The sequence below is a fragment of the Rhincodon typus genome, chromosome 7 (genome assembly GCF_021869965.1).
Source record: "Rhincodon typus isolate 14 chromosome 7, sRhiTyp1.1, whole genome shotgun sequence".
NCBI lineage: Eukaryota > Metazoa > Chordata > Chondrichthyes > Orectolobiformes > Rhincodontidae > Rhincodon > Rhincodon typus.
Window position 1 is genome coordinate 7881959 of NC_063338.1, and position 26599 is coordinate 7908557.

Below are 26599 nucleotides of genomic sequence, written 5' to 3' on the forward strand. Positions count from 1 at the left end.
AAGAGTCAACCACATTGCTGTGGGTCTGGAGCCACATCTGGGTCAGACCAGGTAAGGACAGCAGTTTCCTTCCCCAAAGGACATTAGTGAACTAGGTGGGTTTTTCCTGACAACCGACGATGGATTCATGGTCATCATTAACATGGTCATAATTAACCTTAATTCCAGATATGCATTGAATTCAAATTCCACCATCTGCCATGGCAGGATTCGAACCTGGGTCCCCAGGACATTATCTGAGTCTCTGTGTTAACAGTCCAGCGATAATACCACTAAGCCTCCCCCTACTTACACATGCAAATGCATATGTATGAGGGAATGTAACCACTTTTCAATCGTGTGAGTGAAAAATGTACCACTGTAAGTATGTCATCAATGATCATTCCATTCATGTCTTGTACAAAAAAATGATAAAGCACTGAGTGAACTTGTGGTCAGGTTACAGAATGTCATGCAATCTTTGCACAAAAATAATTAAGTATTGGAAATAACTGATACAAGACTGAGTACCAATATGTGGGGAAGGATAAAGTTTAAGCCGTGGGCAATGATCCAATGGCTTCTTTGGAGCATGGGGCTAAAAACTAAAACCAATTTTGTGACTAATAATCTTGTTGCATTTTTTGCACTCGCTAGATATGTTAATTTTGGTAAACAGGGATGATTAAACACAATAATTTGAGACTCTGGTTCTACTTGAATAGCTGAATCTAGATTCCAAGACCTAGAAATTCAAATATTCTGTCTGCCCATTTTACAGGCATAATATGGACAATAATGAATTCAAGACAGAGTGGCTTACATGCACTCATTCTGAAACAAGGTTTGTCATCCACCATGTCAGATGAAGGTCCAATGTAGGCATCCAAGGCACATGTCAGAAATATGAAAAAAAAATTATAATTGCTAGAAGGTGGGATACTTTTCCAGAACTTTTCATCTTGGACAAATACAAGAATATCAAATATCAAACAATCATACCAATTTATACAGCAGGAATAAAGGGTGCTGACTACTAGCAGGGCTAGAAATATTCGTTTTATTTCAGAAAACACATGCCTGGGTATGAATGTATTTCGCTAGTACCAAGCATGTTACAAGCTCGACTCATTATCTTAAATTGGGTGTTATTGTACTCAGGATGAGAAGCATAGATAGATGCAGAAGGCAGCCATTCAGCCTGTTGAGCATACATTACTGTGCATCATGATTATGATTGATCCTCTATCTCAATGCTATACATCCACTCACTCCTTGTACACATTAGCACCTTGTGTTTCTGGAAATCTTAAATCTTTCTTAGATATATTAGGTAACTTTGCCTTCATAGTCTTCTCTTATAGAGAATTCCAAATGTTTACCATCCTGACTGAAGAGATTTTCCTTCATACCAGTTGGAACTGGCCTATCCCGTATTCTGAGACCATGACCCCCTGTTTTGGACTCGCCAGGCCAGGGGAAACATCATCCCTGATTCCAGTCTTTCCAGTCCAGTCAGAAGTTTATATGTTTTAATGCTATTCCTATTCTTCTGAATTCAAGTGAATACAGGCCCAGTAAATCTAATCTCTCCTCACATGACAGATCTGCTATCACAGGAATTAGTTTGGTGAATCTCTGCTGTACTCCCTCTATTGCAAGTATATCTTTTCTTAAGAAGGAGAACAAAACTGCACACAATGCTCCAGGCGTGGTCCCACCAAGGCCCTATACAGCTGCAGTAAGACTTCCTTGCTCCTGTTCTTATATCCTCTTGCAATGAATGCTAACACATGCTTTGCCATCTTGCTGCACAAGCATGCTTGCTTTCAATGACTGGTGTGCAAGGACACCTAGGGCCCTTTGTATATCAACCTTTCCCAATCTGTCACCTTTTAAATAGCTTTCTGATATTCTGTTTTTCCTACTGAAGTGGACAAATTCACATTTATCCACATTTTATTACATCTGGCATGTATTTGATCACTCAATCAATCATCTTTAAGCCTCTTTACATCCTCCTCACCCCACAAACTCCCACCAAGTTTTGTGTTGTCTGGAAACTTGGAAATATTACACTTGATTCCCTTCAAATTATTGATCTATTGTGAATAGTTGGGGCAAACAGTGATTCCTATGGTACTCCACCTCCACCTGAAAATGACCCATTTATTCCTACTCTGCTTCCTGTCCACTAACTAATACCCAATCTATGCTGGTATATTACTATCAATCTCATGTGATGTGATATTGTACAATAATCTCTTATTCGTGATTTTATGAAAAGCCTTTTTAAAATCCAAACACATCACATTCAGTTTCTCCCACATCTATTCCACTTGTTGGTTTGGTTTTACAAGCGCGAATAAGTTGAGTGTGGTTTATACTCTATCTATTATGAACAGCCAAAAGGAACATGCTGTTTGATTTAATCAACCAATTATTGCCCAGCACCGCAATGGCACTGAAATTGAGAGTCCTATTCTTTGTACACCAAAGAAATATTTTCAAGCCTTGGATGGCCTTTGGTTGCCGGGCAGGGGGCTTTTAAATGCACCCTTGAGTGCTGCATTTAAAAGGACTCATTCATCATATACAGCTTATTTGTTGACTTGACCAGTCTTTTTTTGCTTATTTCTTGTGTTTACAATTGAATTCAGACTTCTGCAATCACACTTTGTTGGTACAAGGTAAACTATTTTGAAGGCTAGCCAAAGTTAATTGCAATCTAGAGTGGGCTGGTTGAACAGCCACTGGGGCTTGAGGAGAAGTAGGTAAAATCACAGGATGGAGTTGGGGTTGCTGGAGGACATAGAGGAGGTGAAAAACAGCGTGGATGAAGTCTTATCGGTGGCAGTTCTTCAAAGAGAATTTCTCACACCTCATCCTCACTGACAAGCAATAACCCCATGACTACTGATTCACCAAAGAGGCTGACAATGATATGTCAGATACTGCAGCCTCAATCCTAAAACAGGGCATACATAGCATGTCTGTGATCATCAAGGTTCACCAGGGGGTCCTTCACATTCATGCAATGGATTCCTTCCAGGATGCACCAGATCACATCTGTAATAGGGGAATTCTGTATCCAGATATCATTGAAACTCTCTACAGTAGGTGGAAAGCTACATTACTTTTCCAAGAGAGAAAAAGCAAGACAAAGAGTAACCATGGTTCACCTTTTCTGGAAGTATCAGTGTGTATACGGCTAAGACATCGCAGTTCAAGAAGACAGTCTGCCACAACCTCCTCAACAATGCTGGCCTGATCAGGCCAGCAACACTCACATCCTATTAAAGAGATTAAAAAAAAGCATCACAGTTGCCATACCCATACACACCATCTATATGGTATTGCATGCTTCTCAGGATCCTGTTCAGATTTCGTTGTTGATTCCAATCAGAAACCCAGCAACAGTTGTTGGGCAGGTCTTAAGAAGTGCCATACACCCAGCAGAAACATCAGCAAGTGAACAATTGACCTTCTCAAGCAATGACTCTGGACCATTCAGGATGCTTTGCAGTAAAGTCTTGAACAGGAATCAAGAATTATGCTCATATGCTAAAAGCTGCATACTTTGCAATATCAAGGAACCAGCCTTACCCCACCACCTGGCAACAAAATGTGCAGCAAGAGGTGGAGAAAGAGCAGCATGAAAGTCAACATTTTTCCCCAGTTCCCCTACAGGGCTTCACACTAATAAAAATTGCAAACCCATATGTCAACAGTCTCACAATTCTCATCATGATTCTTCTTATTATCATTACCAGTTGTCCAGCTCCAGGCCAGTAATTCAACAATCTAATTCCATCTGTGCCCTTTTTTTAAACAATAATAATTGAGAATCAAGTTTGTAAGCCCCCTTAAGTTTTTGATTTACCTATCTCATGCTTCTATGAAGTTAATCCACCTGGAAGGTGGAAGTCTACTAGGCTTCCACTGAGGATACTTCAGATGACCACAGAAAATGGTCCTGAGTGGCTTCAAGCCTTCAGGGTCCAACTGCCAACTGCAGCATCTCAGCAAGTGTCAGACCAGAAAGACCCAGCTGTGATACTAATGAAGACATAGCCAAAGTAGTTGGTGAGGCTGCAGGTATGTTAACATTCTGAGACAGACAGTAGGAGCCTATTCCAAGGAATGAAGGCCACCTTTCTGTGACTGTGCTTCAGTACTCCATCGGTCCTGAACAAGAACAAATTGCAGAGATGATCTGACACCCTGAAAACATCTGTCAATGAGGGCCCAAAACCAAGATGTCAGTGATTAGAGTTTCCATGGTAGAACTCCCAAAAGAGATGAGTGCCTTAGTCATGCTTATAGAACTGATCTCTCACTCTGTGTTGGAAAATAGTCTCTAAGTTATAATCAAAGCCACGACACAAGATGAAGTTGACCACCTTTCAATGCTTAGAACCGTACATGAGAGATCTCTATGTGTTGAGTACACACACAGCATTTCTTGGTAAATGCCATCTACCTTTTTGTAGCCTTCATTTTCCAATACTTCATGAGACAACATATGAATCATTCGATCATGAGGTACAGTCTCTAAGCACTTCATAAGACTATCATCAACACACACCCTTCTTTAACCCACGTGCAATATCCAATAATTGTTACGGTAGAGGAGACCATTCTGCCCACTGTAACTACACCAGCTTGAGCAGGGGAGATACAGCAGGAGTTTACTATTGGTAGACTGAACCCTTAAATTCTGCATGCAAATTTCTAACTGGAGTGCTATTATTGATCCTGCTGCTTGGCAATTTGGCATCCTATGCCCCTGCTGTCACTCTTATACACCTTTCTGCAGTGATTCACAGCATGAAGATCCCTCCTCTACCCTAGAATTTACCCTACTGTCACTAAGTTGTGTCTGCTGAGGTCAGGTGGAATGATTGAACACTCAATAAGTCTGAGTCCTCTGCTTAACTGGTAGAAAAGAGTCCATTATTTTCAACATTTGAAATTAAAGAGTTAACTCTTAGAAACAGTGATGGGTAAATAAATGTGGGCAGTTTGTCATGCATTGTGTTGGATGAGATAAAACAGAGAATGGAAAAAAAAAGATATGGTGAGAAGAAGCCAGGCACAATATAACCACTAGTTATAACCTCCAGTTATAACCCCTTATGGTCATGAATCTACCCTGCCCCTAGTGTCAGCAAAAGGATGTATAGGGTTCCTGGCATCTATTGTTAGCAGCTTCCTGCTGCATATTGTGAATGGCTGCAAGGAAGAATGGAATGTGCTAATGACAGGCACAGTCTCTTAAACAACCGACGAGCTTGTCATGAATTGTTCATAATTTGTGATAATGAGATGTGAGAAATTGAGGGTTGAAACAGAGGTGAGTCCAGCAGGTGTACAGCATGTGTGAATAGCAGGAGAAAACAGTGGTATGGTGTACTGTAGTGGCTGCAAGAGAATGAAGAGAACACTGGCAGCACTGTGATTGATTGACTGTAAAATGCAAAAGGTGGTGCAGCTAGGGGTGTTGGGAGAGTGTGATTGATGTGAGAACAGTTTCTTACCTTGACAACCCTGATGAGATGAAGGTAATTTTTCCTGCATTAGCAACTTCCAGGAGGTTAAACTCCTGGCACTAACCTCCTAAATAATATACCCAATGCTAATGGAGGAATTGCCTGGTGTGCGGTGAACAGGTTTCCTTTCCCTCTAGCTGTCAACAACCTAAATGACAGCATCCAAAAGGTGTGTCAGAGAACTAGGGTGATTCCTCTGTACCTCACTTATTCATTAAAAACTTTGCACAGTATTTCCCTGCCATCTGCTGCTACAGTGTGCATCTTGGAAACACTAGCCTCAGTAAATGACATGTCAAGCCTGATTGTTTTTCACACTCTCCATGCCCATACCTTGAAAATAGGCATGCAGTCAATAAGTAGTCTGGACAAGGGCTGTAGTACCAATTTCACCTGTATCCTGTTCTCAGCTGCTCATTTACAGACCTATCAAAGTTACACATAGAAAAGTCTCATGTTCACTCTTTTTTACCGAGCTTCTCAGACACTTCCAAGATTTGAGAAAAAAACAAACCCACTAAAATCAATGACAAGGCTGCAGTATTCTCAGCTGGGTAATTTTATACTAAATCCAGAAGTGTGTAACTTGTAAGATTTGCAAGTTCTTATTAAGTCAATAGAAGATAATTAGAAAGCCATTAACTTAAAGACCAATCCCCTGTCAAGTTATGTGCTTGTCAGAAAATGGGAACAAAATCTGTAAATAATAATTTCATCTCTAAAGGCATGTCAGAAAAGAACAAGAAGTTGTTTGTGTCAGATTAAAAAACAATTTTACTCAAACCTAGTTACCAAACACATTCATTCTTGGAAAATATTATATCTGTCTCACAGACGTAACCCCAGTGGAAGAAAGAGAATAGAATGTTAAAGGCATTGGGCCCAATTTTACTATACGGTGCCAACGCAAAATCATCCATTTTGTTTGTTTATATTTATTCTTCCTGCATTAACTCCTCTTTACTTTAACAACCCTTTTCATATATCCCATTTCCTAGTCTCTCCATAATGTATGAAATGTGTGTCCAATTAACGTCAAATAAGTTCTTATTATCAATGCAAATGTCACTCTTAAAGCATCATTTTAATTATCACTCTGACTTTACCTCCTTTTTAGGAAAAAAACCTTGAATCTATTTGATGTCTCACCTGAGGCACACACAGCAAAGGGAGATTGGACATAATTAAGCAGAAGTTCTATTTTTCCAGAAATAGCAGGATTGTTAAATGGATGCAAAATGAGGGCTCGCTTTATTGAATGATGCTGATATTTAACAAACTGACATGTCAACAGAAAAGCTTTTATGAATAACTAAAAAGGACTTAAATTAATGTTATCAAAATTATGAAGATTTTTAAGGGTAGACAGTGAAAGATGATTCCCACTTATTGGTGAATTGATAAGGGGACACAGATCTAGAATTATCATTCGATAAAAAGAATAAAAAGCAGGAAGTGTTTCTGTATTCACACAAAGTTATTGGGAATACAATGTTTAGCTGCAAGTGGCCACTGAGGCATTGAAATTGACATCATTTGAAAAACAGCCAGTTATTTGGAAAATAATACAAAGTATTTATAGCAAAAGTTCAAGGAATGGGATAAGAGTACAGACAGCTCCAGTTGAAGAGCCAGCGCTGCTCACGGCAAAATTCTTCCGAATAGATTCATTTACCAGGAAACAGAAGTTCAAATTCTAGACTCAACTGTCATTTGTTTTCAGAATTTCTGTATATAAAGTCCCGCCATGAAGGATCTTCTGGCCTGTTATTCAAATAATAGCTTAGGTAGGATTAATGGGCGCTGTTTCAGGCTGGGTTAGGAGGGGGAAGATGTGAAGAAAGGAAGAGGGAAATTTTACAAACATTATTTCATTGCTTTGAATCCATTTTTTTTCCATTGGATAAGACAGTCACCAGAAGGCCTGCATTTGTGACATATCTGTTTCAAGGCCATTTCAATATGCAATTAAAAGTTAAACACATTGCTAAGGGTCTGGAGTCATAGGCAGGTCAGATTGGGTAAGTAAAGCAGATATCATACCTAAAAAGGACATCAGTGAACCAGATGGGTTATTTATAATGCTCACCATCATTGTGATGATTGTTATGTTCCAGATTTATTGACTGAATTCAAATTCCTCAAGCATCCATGATGGGATTTGAACCCTTGTCCACAGTGCATTTACCAGGGGAATTACCTCTGCCCACTTTCCTCCAACTTACATTAAAATGATTTAAGACGACATGTTTGGATACGGCAAACATATCTTCTAATTTCCTTTTTATGTCTACCCAATGAGTCTATGTTCCATTATTATTACTTAATTTTGTGCAGATGGCAACCACAGAATACTAATTTGTATCAGGTACCAAAGTATTAGTCTTGAATCACTAACTGTAAGTTACTTGCACTGATTAGCTACATATATTTACAGGGGTATTAACAGTAATTAAATTGAAAAATAAATTGGCTGCATTCATTGCTTTTCTACCATATGGCAGGAATATTATAGGTGCAGTTGTGCACCATAATGAGCCATAATGCAATGTTGAGAAAGGACACAAGATAAATGCTTCATTGCCAAAATATCCAATCTCCAATTATTGGGGATCATGATGGATATAATAACTTCCCAATCTTTTAAAGAGCTTAAAAGTATCATATGGAAATGTCTGTGAAGCTAATTATTCAAAGTATGATTTCCCCACAGTTTAATAATGTGAAATAAAATATAAGTTACTAGTGGAACATACAAACTCTTCTAACTCTTACAGCTGTTTCTTAAAAATGCATTAATTATTTCATAAAGTTTAGAGAAGCTAGTTAATTATGTTACAAATTTAAGGCTAACAAGAATCTGAACATTGTAATTTGTAACCACTAGTCTCAGTTCACTTTGATAATTTACAAATATTACTTCTCTAGAACCTCTGAATGAAGCATGCAAAAGCTTTCATTAAAAGGTCTAACAGATAAGCAGTACTTGTAACTATTTTGCAAATAAGCAAAACAATTTGATCATGAAATTTCTAACCTAAGTATTCTAAGATTTTACACCATCTCTAATTGATAAATACCACTGTTACAATTTTCAAGGCAACAAATTCTGTTTGGCAGTTTTACAACAGGTCTATTAAGAGTGCACGATGACAATCTTAATTATATCAGTATGTCTTTAGTTTGCCCACTATAAAATCTTATTCACTCACAATTCCTACGTTATTTATTGCACCACACTGGTGATTTTTAAAAAAAATATAAATTTAGCTATTGTGAAAATATATCTAAGGTGGTCCACAACTTTGATTTTTTTCGAAGTACACATTTCTTATCTAGTGTACGATCAATTTTTCTTTTAACTGCTTACCAGTGTGGCTCCGTTTATGTACCATTAGAACATTGGGCCCAATGCAAACCATCCCACAGATGTCACACTTCAGTTTACCATTCGGAAGTCGTATCCCTCCATCAGCTTGTATCTCCGGCCCTGGGTTGGTTTCTGTCATTCCGTTGCTTTCCACCACAGACTCCTCCATGGTACTCATTTCCCCTTTGCTTCTGGCTTGGTCCACCTGATTAAGAACTTTTCCATCATCTTCATCACTATGCATCTCTATCTTGATGGAGTTTGCTGCAAAACCAATAAAATGTTTAAAATAAAATGTGGTCACTCGATTGCCGGCAGCTCAAATCCCAAGGAAAGACATTGCTTTCTTATACCAGTCCTTCCTCTTGTCCATACTTGATTGATGGCTGATTTGTAAAACTACAATGTTGAAAACAGACTTTATATGAATGAACGATTTGTTTAACATATTTCAAACATACCTTATTAGTAACAATATTCTTCTGTCATTTGATTCAGTCACAGCAGCATTTTTTCTTAAACTACTGTTTTGCAGTCTATCATTACTTGTACGTCACTGAGGCAGCACTAGCCATTGTTTTTGTAGATAGTGTGGTGCATAGTTTCCTGCACCTACAGTATGGGACAGCTCTTGGTGCATGTCTCAGCGGAATGTGATTTCTGGAGTGATGTTCTGAGCATTTGCAGCAGCAAGCAGCCAGCCCATTTCCCCCTTGAACACTGATAAAGATCTTTGTTTCATCCCACTGAAGAAACATATACAAATTGCTATTTTTTTTCACTCGAGTCTTAGAAAGAACATTTGATTTTGAAAAGTTATTCAATTTGGTTTAGAAAATAAGGTTCAGACTGCACTTTATCAACATCACAACACTTGTGACATGAAAGTAAAATTAATATTCACCATTTTTGAATGTTATGCTTATTTTTCTCCAAACTGAATGAAGATAAGTCAAATATTTAGCTCAGTGACTTTGTACAATGGGTATCTCTATACACTGGTCATAAAAATCTTCCACCCACATAAAGTCTAAAGAATGTTACAAAGTCACATTCTAGTGTTTTTGAAAGTATCCAATTCTTTTATTATCCTCACTTTTCTCCCAGTTCAGATTTAGCCAAATTTTTCAACTCCTATAGCATGAAGATTGAGCAGGTGCAAATTGCACTCAACTTTTCATTAATTCTATCCTTCTGACAATTACAAGAAGGCATAGAGCAGCATACTAACATTGGCTGATTTACATCCAATCCTGCAAGGAAGCATCTCAGAAGAGGAAATGCAAACTTTCATCATACTCGATACTGTGTACTGATGCTCCAACGCACAGCAACGCCACAGACACTGTGGTTAGAAAGTTACAGCTAAAAGTTTCTGTACTGTAATATGACCATCTAACAATAGTCCTTTCCTCTCCAACTGCTGAAACCATAATTCCATTACAATTACTTTCGGTCTTGATTATTTGAACATATATAGCCTTAGTGTAAAAATGAAAAGAAATAAAACAAAATAAACTAGACTTTCTAGCATAAATATTTGTTATATTTTCAAATAGTTCATAAAATGCACCCATAATCAAAACAATTCGGTGTTAAGTAACGATCACCTTAAACAAGGATATTGTCATATGGTATCACAAATCCCCAACAACTGAATTAAATTTAACTTTTGGAGCACAGGATAGATCAAACAAGTTGAAGCTAGCTTCCATTTTTTTCCACTGGACAATGTTCCAAGACTGCCATTTCAACCGTACAGAAGAAATAAATGGGAATTATGAAACATTTTTTAATTATATTAGTTAATTATTATTATGTTAGATGGAAGAAATCACTAGAAAACAGTGTTTATTTTCAAACCAAGACTAAGTGAGCATCCATAGTTCTCCTAAGTTCTTAAGAAATCCAAAATATTATTTTCAACTTCGGAATATTATTGCTGAACTTTAAACTTCACTTTTAATAGGATTTCCCAAAAGAATTGATAGTTCTTGCTCCACAGATAAGTGAAATATGGAAGAATTAAAGTCAATAGGATAGTGAGTGAAAGTTGCCAGTGTCAGCTGTAAAGTTAAAAAAATGATGAACGTGTTTGGAGTGAATGCTCAAATGTTCCACATACAGTGCCTGATCAAATGTATCAGCTTTGGCTATATGGTAGCATTCTTAATTATGGGTCATGTTTAAACCTCACTGCAGGCATGTGAAGTCATTTTCTAGGCTTACACTCAATGTAGTTGTCATATTTTGGACAATATAAATTAGAATTTTGTCTGCTTTCTCACGGACCCAAAATTTGTTGCACTATTTTGAGGAGAACTGGGAAGTTCTCTTACCACTTTTTATCCATCAAATAACATGACTAAAAAAGGAGATTAATTGTATGAAGTACTTATTTGCTTTTGCATCTCGCTATGTACATTAGTTGCCATGTATCTCCATATTGTTATATTTCAGAAAATGCCTTGTAATGTACTGAGCTCATAAGATACTCTTTCTTTCACAATCTCTATTTTGGTCCTAAGTGACTCAAATCACAAACATAAATTAAAAACATAGGATTAATAGTTACATAAGTTTGTAAAAATAATGGTTATTGCCAAAGCCATACAAATACAGTCATCAATATCAGATGCTGCTGGTGTGCACAGTCTAGACAGCACTCATTATTCAAAACTCCATGATATTGAGCAGCTGTACCTGCAAAGTGGCAAAACAGTTCAGGTGTAGTTCATAGCTACAGTCCAGCTAACATAACCAATGAAAACCAGTGAAAGTTGAGAATATAAGCTACTGAAAGGTAAATTTGAACATTTATTTTGCTTTTCTTTTCCTCTCACTCAGATTCTAGACCATAAAAAACTAGTCAAGCTAATTAAAAAAAAACTATTCAGTACATTAAGTTCTCAATTTCGGCCAAGCTGCAAGGACTCAAATCTGAGACCATACCATTCTGCCCTCAGCCTGCATCCTCCTGCCACCAGACAATACAGAATCACAGTGCAACATAACCTCTCAAGCAGCTAGGGAGAGGATGCTTGCAGATCCCTGTTTGCAAGAGAACTATTTATTGTTCAATGATATGCATATGAGGATAGGAAATTACTGATCAGGGTCGTAATAAAAACAGAATGATTGGTACATTTCATGGATAAACACAACTGGGGAAGAAAAGAATGTAAATTAATAAGGCCAAAAGAACTGCGGATGCTGTAAATCAAAAACTATTGAGCTTTTCCAGCAATCTCTGTTTTGGATTATTAAAAAGGTATTTGGGAAGGTTACTTCAGATCAAAATGCACTAATAACAATATAATTGAGGTGAATACACAAATACATTTAATATGAGCTAGATACACAAAACTGAGAAAGAAATAGAAGGGCCTGCAGAAGCTTAGATAAGTAGGATAGGAGAAAGCCTGTGTGCAACATGAACAATAGCACAGTCCCATGAGCCAAACAAAGTGTTTTTGTGCTGTAAATTCCCCACAGTTCTATATATATATCCGCTGCCACATTACAATGACGTTCCTGAACGAGTCAGAAATACAACAGGACTAAATAAAAGTTTGGGATCTCAGTAGAAAAGTCAACAAATTTTAAAAATGTTTTCAGAATTGTTCTTGGACATGTTTCAGACATATTTAAGGAAATTTAAAAATAAGATGAATGTTCAGAAATTATGATTCATGATTTGGAGATTTTTCTCGGATAAGCAATTCCAGTAGATCATAGATCACAGAATCCCTACAGTGTGGAAACACTAACCCTCCGAAGAGCATCCTACATGGACCCATTCCCCTATCTTATATTTCCCATGGCTAACGCACCTAACCTAAACATCTCTGGTAAATACGGGGCAATCTAGCATTGTCAATCCTCCTATCTTGCACATCATTGAACTGTGGGAGGAAACTGGACCACCCGAAGTAAACCCATGAAGACAGCAGCCCGAGGGTAAAATTGAACCTGGGTCCCCGGTGCTGTGAGGCAGCAGTGCTAACCACTGAGCCACCATGCCGCCCATTTTTTTAAACTGATTAGTGCCATTCAGTGTATTTCTTGTACCTCTCCATAGACTCACAGAATCCCTAAAGTGTTGAAGCAGGCTATTTGGCCCATCGAGTCCACACCAACCCTCCGAACTGCATCCAACCCAGACTCAGCCCCCAACCCATCCCTGTAACCCAGCACCTATCACAGTGAATCTACCTAATCTACACATCCCTATACACTATGGACAATTTAGTATGGCCAATCCACCTAACCTGTACATCGTTGGACTGTGGGAGGAAACCGGAGCACCCGGAGCACACTGACACAGGAAGAATGTGCAAACTCCATAGAAACAGTTGCCCCAGGCTGGAATCAAACCCAGGTCCCCGGCGCTGTGAGGCAGCAGTGCTAACCACTGAACCGCCATGCTGCCCCCAGTCACCGTGCCACCCCCATAGGACGTGGACACAAGTTCACTTACAATCAAATCATACAGAACAATATGTCATCAGTAAATCCATGATAATTCACTGTTTTGTATGCAGAAAGTATTACTTAATGTTCATTAAATTACATTATTTTTCATGAGACAATATTGTCCTGTCCTTTTAATCCATGTTAGATCAATTAAACTAGTACTTTTAATTGCAAATAAAATTCTATAAGTTTGTTTATACATCTGTGAGTTTGAAATATAGACCAATTATGATCATATTGCATCAATATGAGACAGTTTCAATTTAACTCAATACGAGGATCCAAATCAAACTTGGTGTTTGGCCACTTGTCTTGAGTAAGCAGTCTTGTAGCATTTGGATGTATAGGGACCAAGTTAATGCTTAAGCTTTTTCCTCAAAAACTGACAAACTGGGTTTGTGCACAGCAATAAGTGTGTGTTACCAACTTTTGTCTCACTTTAACAGTAATTGCAATTGTCCAACCTTTTGAATCTTCCAGGTGTATTTCATAGAAATGTCTTAGGAAGTAACAATATTCTAGGGACTCCTGCTTTAATTTGACAATTCTGTCTTTCTACTGCAAAAAAAACTATTTTGCTTGAAAAGTGGTCTAATTTAAATATGCTAATTTGGGTCGAAAAGTGCATTGTTAGCACTGTCAAAAAGAAAATGCAAAATACTACAACTAGTTATATGCCCATGATTGGAGTAATTTGTTCAGTCTGGTCTCCACACAGAGCGATATCGAGGCTCTAGAAAATGTACAGAGAAGAGAAACCAGGATGATATCAACCCTCAAGAATTCTCAGTTATGCAGACAAATGTCAAGAATTGGTGTTATTTACTTTGGACAAATGCTGCCTTAGGGAAAATATGCTTGAGGTTTTCCAACTTTTAGCATATTGGATACATTACATTAAATAGATTTTATGGAACTTGTAAGAAGAATCAATCAGACCTTTGAAATCTGTTAATAGAAGTCTTGAAGTACTTTTTTTTCTCAAAGCAAATTTGGGAATCTAAGTAGATCCTTAGGGCAGTCTCAGTTATGAGGCTACATAAACAATTCATTACGATAATAAGGAACCATGGACTAGTGCAGATTTTGAAATTTGCTCAATTCCTTTAAGAGTTGAAAAAGGTTGCAGAAGTTTTCCTGAACTGGCCTATTAATAGGCAATTTCAGTAATGCAATGGTAATCAGTTGCAAAGCTGATGAGATGGGGCAGACTTGACAGGCCTTACAGTCTATTCCTATTTTTCTTTTCATCAATTCATAAATAATGACACATGAATTTTACTTGCAAAATCTAACTCATGGAAAATACAGTTCTTCAATTCAAGCTGGACAACTTTAAAATGCCAAAATCAGCTTGTATCAAGACTTCCAAGACACAAGTGAACATTTTGAATGAATGAAAGCTCCAGATGGTTAGTAAACTGGCCTTATTTCAAATGTTTGTGCAGAGTTGAAATAACAAAGAAATACAATGTAAAGTCACTTAACTAAGCATCAGAAAGAGAAATATCATCATAAAGGCAATATATCATTGTTACAACAAAACAATAAAAAGCTTCACTTTCAACAGTTTGTTTACATTTTGTAAACATTATTTTATGGAAAAGAAAATCTGGTCAGAATAATTGGAAGCAGTGTTTCTCTGATGTTGACTTATAATAAGAATATTTTTGATTGTACCCCCATGTCATGCTTCCAGCTGATACTGTTAACCTTACTTGAACTCAGTGGTATTTCTTTAAACTATTTAATTTGATAATCACTTCAGAAATCCCAGCTGGATGACTATATCTGAGTAGCTTCCCTAGTAAGAGTAAGATATTTCTGAAACTAGTCATAAAACTACAGCAAATTTTTCAAAACATTTAATTCATTCAAACAGTAATATGGGGGCAATCTTTTGAATGATTTAAATCAAAATGGAAATAAAAAAGGAAGCCTATGTGCTCACTTTGAACTGGAAACTGTACAAAGAAAATTTCCATTAACTTTCACACTTGTACTATTAGAAATGTGACTGGAAAATCCTATCAAAAATTTGCACAGTAACAGGATTTAAACAGAAACTACATAATCCATTGTTTCAATCTGAAAGCAATTTGCAAGTCAAATTACTTTTTCATTAGTTACTGTATGAATTTAGTACAATAACAAATTTCCATCTAATTTTGCATGATGTCAGCACTTATCTGATCATTTTATTTCATAAAGACACAGAAACATCAGCACAAAAAGCAAACCAATATGCCTATGGCAGTGCTGGCTTCACAATGGACCTAACTAGTCCAATTTTGACTTCTTTCTCCCTAGGTGACATTTTCTTTCTTTTGAAGACTTTACGATCCTCGCAAATGCTGTGATTGACAAAGCTTCAACAACCACAATTCTGCAGATTCTATAATAAAATAATTTGTTAACGTTTCCATTTGCTTTATTAGAATTGATCCTATAAATGCATGATTCCTTTGTTAGGATTTCCACCAAAGATATTTTGAAATGCAAACAAAATTCAAAAATTTCTTAACTTTATATTGGGAGATCGTAACTTCACATTATTTATAACACACATGTAAATTTGACTTCTGCGTAACAAGCCCTAGAAAATGTTGTCTCTAACAAACAATTATAAGTTTATGAACACACATAATTATGAAATATAAAATTTATCTAGCAATTCTTTAATAATTCTAATCAAACATTTTAAATTAGTTACTGGATAATATAATGATAATATTTAATTTGTTTTTGGGGTGTGCGGCACTTCAGTTTAAGAACAAGATTAAGAAAAGCATAATTATTCAAAGAGCTGTGTCATTTCTGAGATACAGATTATTCAAAAGTATACAACACTAAAACTATGTATTTAAAATGCAAGGCTAAAATCTTACATTCAAAAGCTAGCAATGGAATGACATAAAATCTAAGAGAAATTGACACAAGCTACCATTTTAATTAGCAGTAAGAAAAACCATCCAGAATAATATGCCTTTGTTTATTTTACATGCTGCTAAAATCAAATGTCAATATTACACTCATTAAGACTTAACAATTGTAGAATGATACAGCATAGAGGCAGGATACTCAACCCATTGAGCATGTTCTGCTTTTTTGAATGAGATACCCAACTAGTCCACTCCCCTGCCCCTTCTTCCACTGCCCTGCAATTTCTTCACCTTCAAGTACGCATTTAATTCCCTTTTGCAGGTTATTACTGATTTTGCTTCTGACACTTCTTCAAGAAATAAATTCTGGATCATAACAACATGGGGTAAAAGTACTTTCCGCAATAATAATTACTTTGAATTTGTATCTGCTAATTATTGACATATCTGTCACAAAAACAGTTTCTCCTTATTTACACCACAGAAATACTTCATAATTTTGAACAATCTCATTAAATCCCACCTGAATGTCTTCATCTTTAAGAAGAACTATGCCAGCTTCTCCAGTCACTTTAGGCAGCTGTTGCTGCACATCCCTAGTATCATTCTAGCAAATATTCCCTGCACCCTTGCTAAGGCCTAGCATTCTTCTTAAAGTCTGGTGCCCAGAAATGGACACAAACTCCAACTGGATCATTTCATAGAATCACTGAATCCCTGCAGTGTGGAAGCAGGCCATTCGGCCCATCAAGTCCACACTGACTATCCAAAATGCATCCTGCCCAGACCCACCCTACAACCCTATCCCTGTAACCCCGCCTTTCCCATGGCTAATCCACTTAGCCTGTACATCCTTGGGCACTATTGGCAATTTATCATGGCCAATCCACCTAATCTGCACATCTCTAAACTGCGGTAGGAAATTGGAGCACCTGGAGGAAATTCACACAGACACGAGGAGAATGTGCAAACTCCACACAGTGTGCTCCACATTTAAATATTGTCAACTAACAAGCATAATAGTGGCCAAATTACTGAATTAGTAACCAGAGGCCTGGACTAATCTAACAATGGCTGTTTGAAAATTTCAGTTAGCATTCTAAATTTGGGAAATAAAAGCTGGTATCAGTCAAAGGGGTGACACAGCTATTAGATCACTTTAGAAACCAAATCTGTCCTTTAGCGAAGGTTTATACATGACCTCAGACCCACAAATATGTTAATTGCCCCAGGAAGTGGTATATAGCAGGCCACTCTGTTATATCAAGTCATGACCAACTGTTCATGATGATCTACCATGCCCTTCTCAGGGCAATTTGGCATGCACAATAAATACTGGAAGAACAAATAAAGAAAAAAAATTGCGACAGTTAAAAGAATTGAATAAGTTATTTTTTTAATTATAAGTCAATTTGTGTGGAGCAAGCTCTACTGACCTGAATTTGTGTACAAGGACTGCGCACTACAGATTTAAAAATAATTCCACATTTCTCCAAATATTTATATCCAATGGTAAGTAATGTATTCATCATCAGCGATAAAATAAGGTATTTTACATACATACCGGTTTAGCAGAAATTCTATATTTCCTTAATGTGATCTCAGCCTTTTTAAATGTACACTGTAATAATCGCAAGCAAACTGTGAAAACTATGAATCCAAAACTCAAGAACAAAAGAGGGGCAGAAGTGTACCATATGGACTATCAAGCCTGCTTAACTATTAATTCTGACTAGAGCGGATCTTGGGCTTCAATTTCATCATCCTGCCCACTCCCAATGCCCCTGAGAAACCAAAAATCTCCCAATCTCAACATTAAATGTATGCTAAGATGGAGTACACACTACCTTCTCGAAAAGAGAATTCCACAGATTCACAATCCTTTGAGTGAAATAATTTCTTTCCAACTTAGACGTAAACAATTAGCCCCTTATTCTATTACTATGTCCCCCTGTTTTAAGTTCATTGGCCAGTGGAAATATTCTCCCAGCATTTACCCTAACAAGCCCTTTCAGGGTCTTGTACGTCACAACTAGAATGCCTCACATTCTTCTCAATAGAAGAGGATACAGGCTCAATTTACTCAAAAATGAAGATTTTAAAAAATTATAGTGCTAGAATTATAGTGCATTTCTATCAGTTGAAAGACAAATGGCAGGTTAACATTTAGGGTGGACACATTGCCAGATTTAATTCCGTATATCTACCTGAAATGTAACCAGCCATTTTTCTTTGAGCTGCTATGAACTAACTGTCTCTACCTGAAGCATTAAGTTGACATTTTATGGCTGCTGACAGATCTGTATTTTAAGCAACATTCAAATGGAAAGGCCTTGCCTACTCTCTCTGGTGAATCAAAAATATTTCACAAAACTATTTTCCCGCACATCCTGGCCAACATTTATTCCTCAACCAGCATCAAAGCAGTACAGTGGATCACTATTACATTTGTTTGTGTGAGTTTCCCACATGCAAAGCCCTGTCGGATAACAATGACTGAACGTCAAAACGTACTTCATTGGCTGTATACAAGTGCTTTGGGATGTGCTGAGGTTGTGAAAGGCTCTTTTTAACTACAATCAAACTACTATCTCCAAATCACTGTATAGTCCAGTAAGAAAATAGTGATTTTTATTTCCATTAAACCGAATTCTTAGCTAGATGCAAAGAGTGATTCTAGCTGGAGCTCCACAGACATCAATTGAAGTACTGATTAAAAGTAATGTTTTATTTTAATTTGAACGATCAGGGCTTCGATTAAAATTGTATTTTTTTTGAGAGAACAGGTGTAAGTTAAATAGAAATTATTTTGGAAAACAACTCTGATTTAGAATGTTAAACATACTTGACATACTATAAAGCTAGAGCTGAATCATCAAATAATCGGTACTGTTTTGCAACAAGAATAAAAAGGAAATAAACCTATTTGTTTACTAGGTGTGCAAAATTGGCAATCAAAAGGTTAAACAACACTGTTTTGACAAAAGCTCCAAGGCTGAGACAAACCTACCTTTTTCCACCCCATTCCTGTAACAAACTTGTTGCTAGTCTTGTCTGCACCATTCTCACTCTCCCAATAATACTTGGCCTTGAGCCAAAGGTATCATCTTACACCCAAGATGAAAAGGGATCATTTTTGAGGGCAGATTCACCACCCCCACCCCCAAACACCAAACATGAATGTTACATTGAGTAGTACCACATTTCCTGTTATCTCTAAACCCATTTCCATGAAAAGCAGTAATAAGTCATCAGTAAGGAATACTATACAATACTAGCACATTTAGAACACAAACAGCAGTTTAATTTCAGATTATTTCTGCTCTGGCAACTGCAATAGAAATATGGCACCACACATTGTCCCATGAGATTCAAATAGATTTACAGTAAAAGTATGACAAAGTAACCAAGGCCATTGAGAAATCTGTCTTAAGAAAACTGTTGTAAAAAATACTTGAACCAATACGACTTTTCTGATCTAAAATGCAAAAGGAAACCACGTACAGCAGGGAAAACAGGGATCTCCACATTCTTTAAATATTTCATCCCAAAAAGCTTTGTTCATGTCCATACTAACCCCAAACAATACATAATATGATTAATAGCAAAGGCATCTTGTTACTCCATACACCCCACCTGATATTAACCACTGCTAATAAATAGTCAGGTAGCCAACACATTTTAAAATGTTTTTTTATAAATTTCAGGCACACATAATATGTTCAAATTCAACTTATAGAATTCATAAGTAGACAGGGTGGTTAGGAAGGTGTTTAGAATGCTTGCCTTCATTGCTCAGACCTTTGAGTATAGGAGTTGGGATGTCATGTTGAGATTGTACAGGACGTTGGTGAGGCCTCTTCTGGAGTACAGTGTCCAGTTCTGGTCGCCCTGTTATAGGAAGGATATCATTAACTGGAGAGGGTTCAGAGGAGGTTTACCAGGATGTTGCTGGGAATAGCGGGTTGGAGTTATAAGGTGAGGCTGGATAAGCTGGGATGTTTTTTTCACTGAAGCATAAGAGGTTAACGAATGACATTTTGGAGGTTTATAAAATCATGAGGGGTACAGATGAGGTGAATGGCAGGTGTGTTTTCCCTAGGGTGAGAGATTTCAAGACTAGGGGGCATATTTTTTAGGTGAGAGAAGAAAGATTTAAAAAAGACATGGGAGCCTTTTTTTTCTACACAGAGAGTGGTTCGTGTGTGGAATGAACTTCCAGAGGAAGTGGCGGATGCGGGTACAGTTACAACGTCTAAAAGATATTCGGGTAAGTACACAAATATGAAATGTTTGGCGGGATATGAGCCAAGTACAGTTAGGTGGGACGAGTTTATATTGGGATTATGGTCAGCACGAACTGGTTGAATGAAGTGCCCGTTTCCATTCTGTATGAATCCATGACTCTATAACTTTTGCATAAATTCATTTTTTAAGGGCACGTGCAAAATTGGTCCCCAATAGCATGAATTATCTTGGAAGTTCTGAAAAAGTTAAAATCTACTCCTTTACAAACACATGCAACATTTCCCATGAAGCTTTCATTTTATCACAATAAAAATCGACAGTTCTTAAAATTTAAGTAGTAGTGTACAGGAGTTACTCAAATTGTACAGACAGAATGATTTTCAAAAATGTTCCGTTGTTTTCTCTCATTTCAGCTACATTTCATTAATTTTAAATTATAAAGCAAGTAATGACAATTCAAATTATGTACCTGCTACAAAACACAAATGTTCTTTTCTAGATTTGTTAATTTTAGAAGTAAGATTGATCACGTGAAAGGAGCAAACAGCTTCTTTCTTTGAATGTATGTTTTGCATTGATCTTCCAAACTGCTACTATGCTTGGGAGCACAATAATTCCTTTTTGCATCAGCTGCATGAAGCACCTTCTTACATTTCAAAACTAGGTTTAGTAAGCTTTAACTTGCTTAACAGCCAAAGTTGCAATAGCAACTTGTGTAATCTACAAACAACAGACAGTGCCTGCCATCTTCCTTTGGTAGAGAGGAATTTATCAGCCAACTCTAATAAACAATTTTACACAGTTGGTAGCATTCTAAATGCAGGATATTTCCTAAACATCCAGTCTTATTTTCTGAGTCCAGTATTCTGACAAATGGAATAAACTACACCAAGATTACAAATCAAAACTATTCCAATTCTTTTCCTTAACCACTATATTATGACTTACTGTAAATTAGATGGTGTGGAAAATGAGATTGAAAATAATCCAAGACTTTACAAGGCATCAAAAACTAACTTAAGTGGTTTCACATGTATAAAATTGCATGATTATTTTTCTGACATTCTACTTTTATTTACTAATTATGCTCAAACTAAAATTCTAAATTTAAGTGTCTCTGACAACTGTGAAACATTGAACTAATATTTTTAAGAAACCAATTATTTATTATTCAGAGTATCTTCTAACACACAAACAAACTCATAAGAGTAGAACAAATTACAAACTGAACCCAAATATATCCTACCTGGCAAGGATAAACAAGTACTTCCAAATCCAAACATTCCATAATTTAAACCATAAGACAGGTTCATATATACAAGTGCTAAACACCCTTTGCCGAGTTTCTCCTCAGAGAGTTGAGTCCTGTGTTATAATCTGTGGTAACTAAACTGGCAGATTCGGAGAATTATGCTGATGCAGAGTAGAAACTAGGACAAAAAAGGCACTTACTGTTAGTCATGTGACTCAAGGAGGTGTACTGGCCATTGGGCGTGCTTGTGGTGGGGACCACCACCCTTGAATGCTCCATCTTGGGAGAGAAGTCATCACTACCTGTTATGATGAAAAGGTCAGTCATCACACCATAGTTAATAAAGCATAGTTCTTGTTTTCAATAAATTATTCTTGTGCAATACGAACTTGTGCATTCTAAATGCTGACTTAAATGCTTAAAGTAACACTGCTTAAGGCCAGAATGAAGAGAGTGATTTATCTGTAAGGGAATTTATTGTACATCCTGTCTAAAAGCCTATTTTACTTTTAAGATGTTCACTTCCTTTGGATGATACAAATTCAACAACATCGATTTAACAAGTATTGACTATAATTTTTGAGCACAGAATAATCTATATTCTGCCAGAAGCTTTACAACATTAAGATTCCGGCTTAAAACTCACCACCACCAGTGATAGGGCCATCAGTAACCTCTGTTTCCATCTTCAAAGTGCAGTGCTGTAAGAAAAATTGACAGAAAATGTCATGCCGGATGTCTTATTCGTCACTGAAATGTGCTAACGGTAATCAAAAGACACCTGTGAAATTGGAACGTTATCTTTTCAATGATATTACATGTACTGTATGGTGTGGTGATAGTTGCATGTTATGATTTCAACTTCCATGAGGCTGAAGATTTTAAAGGTATTCTAAAAACTGTAGAATTATAATGACAATGTAAGACAATCCTGGTACTGAATACTATGCATATCATCAGTAGTAAATTGCTATGGCAAATTTCCTGGTTTTCTTACTGTTGTGGACAATCATGCATTATGACAGTGTCCTGCGTACAAAGTTGCACGAAGTTAATGCAATATTTGTCAGATACTACTGGCACAGCTGATTAGAAAATTCATGAAGTAATTTCCATTAACACTTCTTTAGCCTACAAGATGGGTTGGTGTTCATTCTTGATAATTTGATATTATAAAATTCTCTATGTCTGACATAATAAAACATATATTTTAAACATTTTTAAGTTACATTAATTCTTTTAGCCAATTAATAATAAAAGCAATAATTAGTCATTGAAATTAACCAAACTAGATTTATTTGCCATTTTTCTGTACTTTTATTAAACCTGAGCTGTAAAATTTACAACTCATCGAAGGTCATAGAAACCTTCAAATAAATTGAGAATAGCAAACAATAAATATAGAAATCAAAGATTTTTTTTGTCCTGCTTAATAATTTCACATCAGTCCTGAGAGATTACCAGGGAGATTGAATGAGGATCTAATACATCGAGTATGATTGACTAGTCTCAAAAACAATGTGGTACAAAGAGTTAACAGCTGTGTATTAATCTGAAAAATCTATTTCTATTGATCTCAACATATTTTTAGCCATGATGACAAGAAAGTTGTGTTACTTACTGGAATAGGGTTGTTTCTCCACTTGCCTCCAACTACTTCCCTGAAAAGTGCGAATTATATGTTCCTGTTTTTGCTATGTTTTATACAGAGTCAGACATACTATTTACATCAAAAATATCCTGGAATAAATTTTAACCCAGCAGCAATCTACGGCCTAAGTCAATTACTGGGTACCTAAAAGTAACAGTTAAAACGGATATTTACATAGTGTCAATATACATAGTTGTTCTAATACCACTATTAATACACACGGACAACAAAATCGGCCGAATGGAACCTGGCTCCTCCGAGTAAAAGCTGAAACCCGCGTCAGACACTGCAACAAACAGGAAGAAAAGTCCCACCAACAAAAATAGTTAAAACACTCCAGTACCGTTTACGTTCGCTCACGCCAATAGATAGCCTACAGATCGGATATAAAGCGTCAAAATCAAGCAACTGTCAGCTCTTACTGGTGTTAAGGTTAGAGTGCAAGATATGGAATGGGTGTTGGAAAAGTGTCCAGGAATGTCAACGTACAGTAAGTACTTCGGAAAAGAAAGAGGTCAGAGCCTCGACAATGCGATTAACAAAAAACTTGATACACCGGTTCCTAAGGAATCGACGAGAAGGGGAGCAGGCGTTTAGATTCAGGCCAAGTTACTAGGATTGTTTAAATGGCCCGTGGCAAACTATTCTTTCTTTCAATGGTATGTGACAGGTCAAGTGCTGAAAAAAAACCCTTTCGTTTGGTACAGATAATATCAGTCGGGAATGAGCAAGGAGGTAATCATTGGAGAATGCTAGTGATCACGCTGGACTCTTGACTAATTCATATTTACTATACTGTGATTCCTTAACAACTGTGATGAATGATGTGAGTGCAATTGCTATCAACAAGAGTCCCGGTACTATCCCAGCCATCATGCGAATACGACGGGATTTGCTTGGGACTGCAACAAGTCATTTGGTCTGTGCTAGTACTTATAAAAATCTCCGCTGATTCAAAACTGATCTAATTCGCTTTTCTGACTGGTGCGGAAACAAGCCCTGTGATTACCTTAGTAATGGGCTACGATCAAATAAATCCATCACATTTCCCTTTAATATTGCACAGGGGCGAGCTGTTGGATGTGAAACGCTGCTAATCCAGCAGCCACTTCCTCCATCTTCACCATGGTAGTATGGGAGTTTGTCAAGCTCCGAGAAACCGAACAGCGCAGTTCTACCTCTCGGCGATCGACTAGAGCAGAGATGCACTTCAGCCGACACAAGGGAAACACCAAAGATAACAACAACACAGAAACTCAGCCAAAAGTATGGTACATAAAACTTCTTTAGCAGTTGCTGCACAGATCTATCCCTAATAATACCAGAAACACTCCGACTATTACCATTGAATAAATCTTGAATGCATTGGAAATCAGTATTAAATTGTCGACAATGACTGATGTTAAACCTATCCAGGCAATTACTAAAAACAATAACCATACGGCACATACGACTTACTAACAAGACTGCAGGCCATTTTCGAACATACACATATGTAAATTTCAGAAATTTCTATTCATTCTATCCAATTTAGCCTATTTTAGTAGTTAGGTCGGAGTGATTATTAAAAGGTGATATAAATGCTGCGGAGAAAATCCATTGAAAAATACCGCGGATTATTATGAATAAACTCATTGTTTTTAGGTAGAAAAATTCAAAACTCAATGATTTAATTAACAGTTTTTTTTACAGTGTGGATTTTTACTGTTTTAGAAATGTCAACCAAGGATCTGTGTCATAATGATTATGGTCTCCACTGATTAAGAAGTAACATTGTGTTTCATATTGTTGAATTCTGGATTTTGAGTTATTTTTAGGCGTTACATTTCATGATTTTGGCAATTAATTTATATTAGTGGCAGCGACCTGCTAATGCACGAGTTGGAAAGAATCTTGTTACATTATACAATAAGATCATTATAATCATTACCGTCTGCCATTTGCTGACATTGTGCATATTTTATTTTAATTTGTATAAAATCACATTGTAAACCAATATGGAATTCACTGCAGTGTAGGATTTCAAATTCAACGATTTATAAATCTTCAATAAACCATAGTCTTAAAAATGATTGAAAGATCATTTAACAATACAGTGTACTTTCTTGCATTTATATGTTGTAATAACATTGATCTCTGTGTCCTAATTTTCACCCACTCACAGTTCATCCATAGTATAATCTGATGTACAAAAGCACTACCTTCGTTCTGCTGGTCAATAATACTTTCAGATAAATAAACTGAATACATAAACCACATTTTATATGAAGTAATAAGTATATCATCCCCAACAATTTTGTACCAACTGGCATCTACAAGTAATCCAGTCACTAGTCAGAACCAACATATATTAGTCAGCAAAGTAGAAAAGGGTGAATGCTTCATATTGGTTCCTTAATATTTAGGATTAAAAATTAAAACTCTTTGACATTTAAGCCCTCATATTGGTAATTAAGTAGTATGAATTCTTGAAAGATTTTATAAGTTTGTTCAATCACACGTCAACTAGGATCAATAATACATACTTTTCATGTTTGTCTCCGAGAAATGCAATTATTAATCAAAAACTATTTGTGTTAGTGTAATTTTTATATTAAAGAGATGGACCACTTTTCATGTTTTTCTCCTCATTTTGATTCTGATATGCCAAAATAGAATAAGGAGGCACATGAAGAAACTGAATGATTTATCTGTACATTTCTTAAAGTCACATTTACTTTCTTACTTAAGAAATAATTCTATGTTAACAATTTATACTGATGCTGCAATAGCATATAATTTTTAGCAGTTTGGAATAACCATTATATAACTTGCGTTGGCAGAAAAAATACAATAGTTGCTCTCCGTTGCTTATAATCAGCTAACAAATTAGGACAGCCGAAATTTATCAACAGACCCTTCTTAGAGACCAATAAGTTGCCATTGCACAGTGTAGCTATTTCATGTACAAAATTGTAAGGCAGATGACATCTCCATAGTGCCACCTACTAGCTGCAGTTTCCAACTGCATGGCTACAGACAACTGTTCACATGCACTATTTAAATTCTGTTTAAATAGTTATTATGAAACACGTAGAATTGCCTGGAATCTCTAGCAACTACATTCCAATCTCCTAAACAGTGTTGTGAGCAATCCAATAAAAAATTATTGGAGGAATTATAAAGGTTTGATTTTTGCATCACTTCTTT

General features: G+C 36.6%; 1 protein-coding gene across 5 annotated transcripts in view; it reads right to left on the minus strand.

Moving 5' to 3' along the window:
• Positions 1 to 24530, minus strand: part of ikzf2 (IKAROS family zinc finger 2) — a 100289-nt gene extending 75759 nt beyond the window's left edge. For 2 of the 5 annotated variants that reach the window (XM_048599414.1, XM_048599412.1), the window contains exons 1-4: positions 24420 to 24530; positions 22406 to 22460; positions 21960 to 22061; positions 8902 to 9165 (exon numbers count right to left, since the gene is read on the minus strand). In XM_048599414.1, coding sequence (XP_048455371.1) covers positions 8902 to 9165; positions 21960 to 22061; positions 22406 to 22445 — 406 coding nt within the window. In that variant the 5' untranslated portion in view covers positions 22446 to 22460; positions 24420 to 24530. Of the gene's footprint in view, positions 1 to 8901; positions 9166 to 16782; positions 16885 to 21959; positions 22062 to 22405; positions 22461 to 23753; positions 23973 to 24419 lie in introns of those variants that run through there. The other 3 variants (XM_048599415.1, XM_048599413.1, XM_048599416.1) reach the window with 3 other exon arrangements.
• Between the last annotated feature and the right edge of the window lie 2069 nt (positions 24531 to 26599).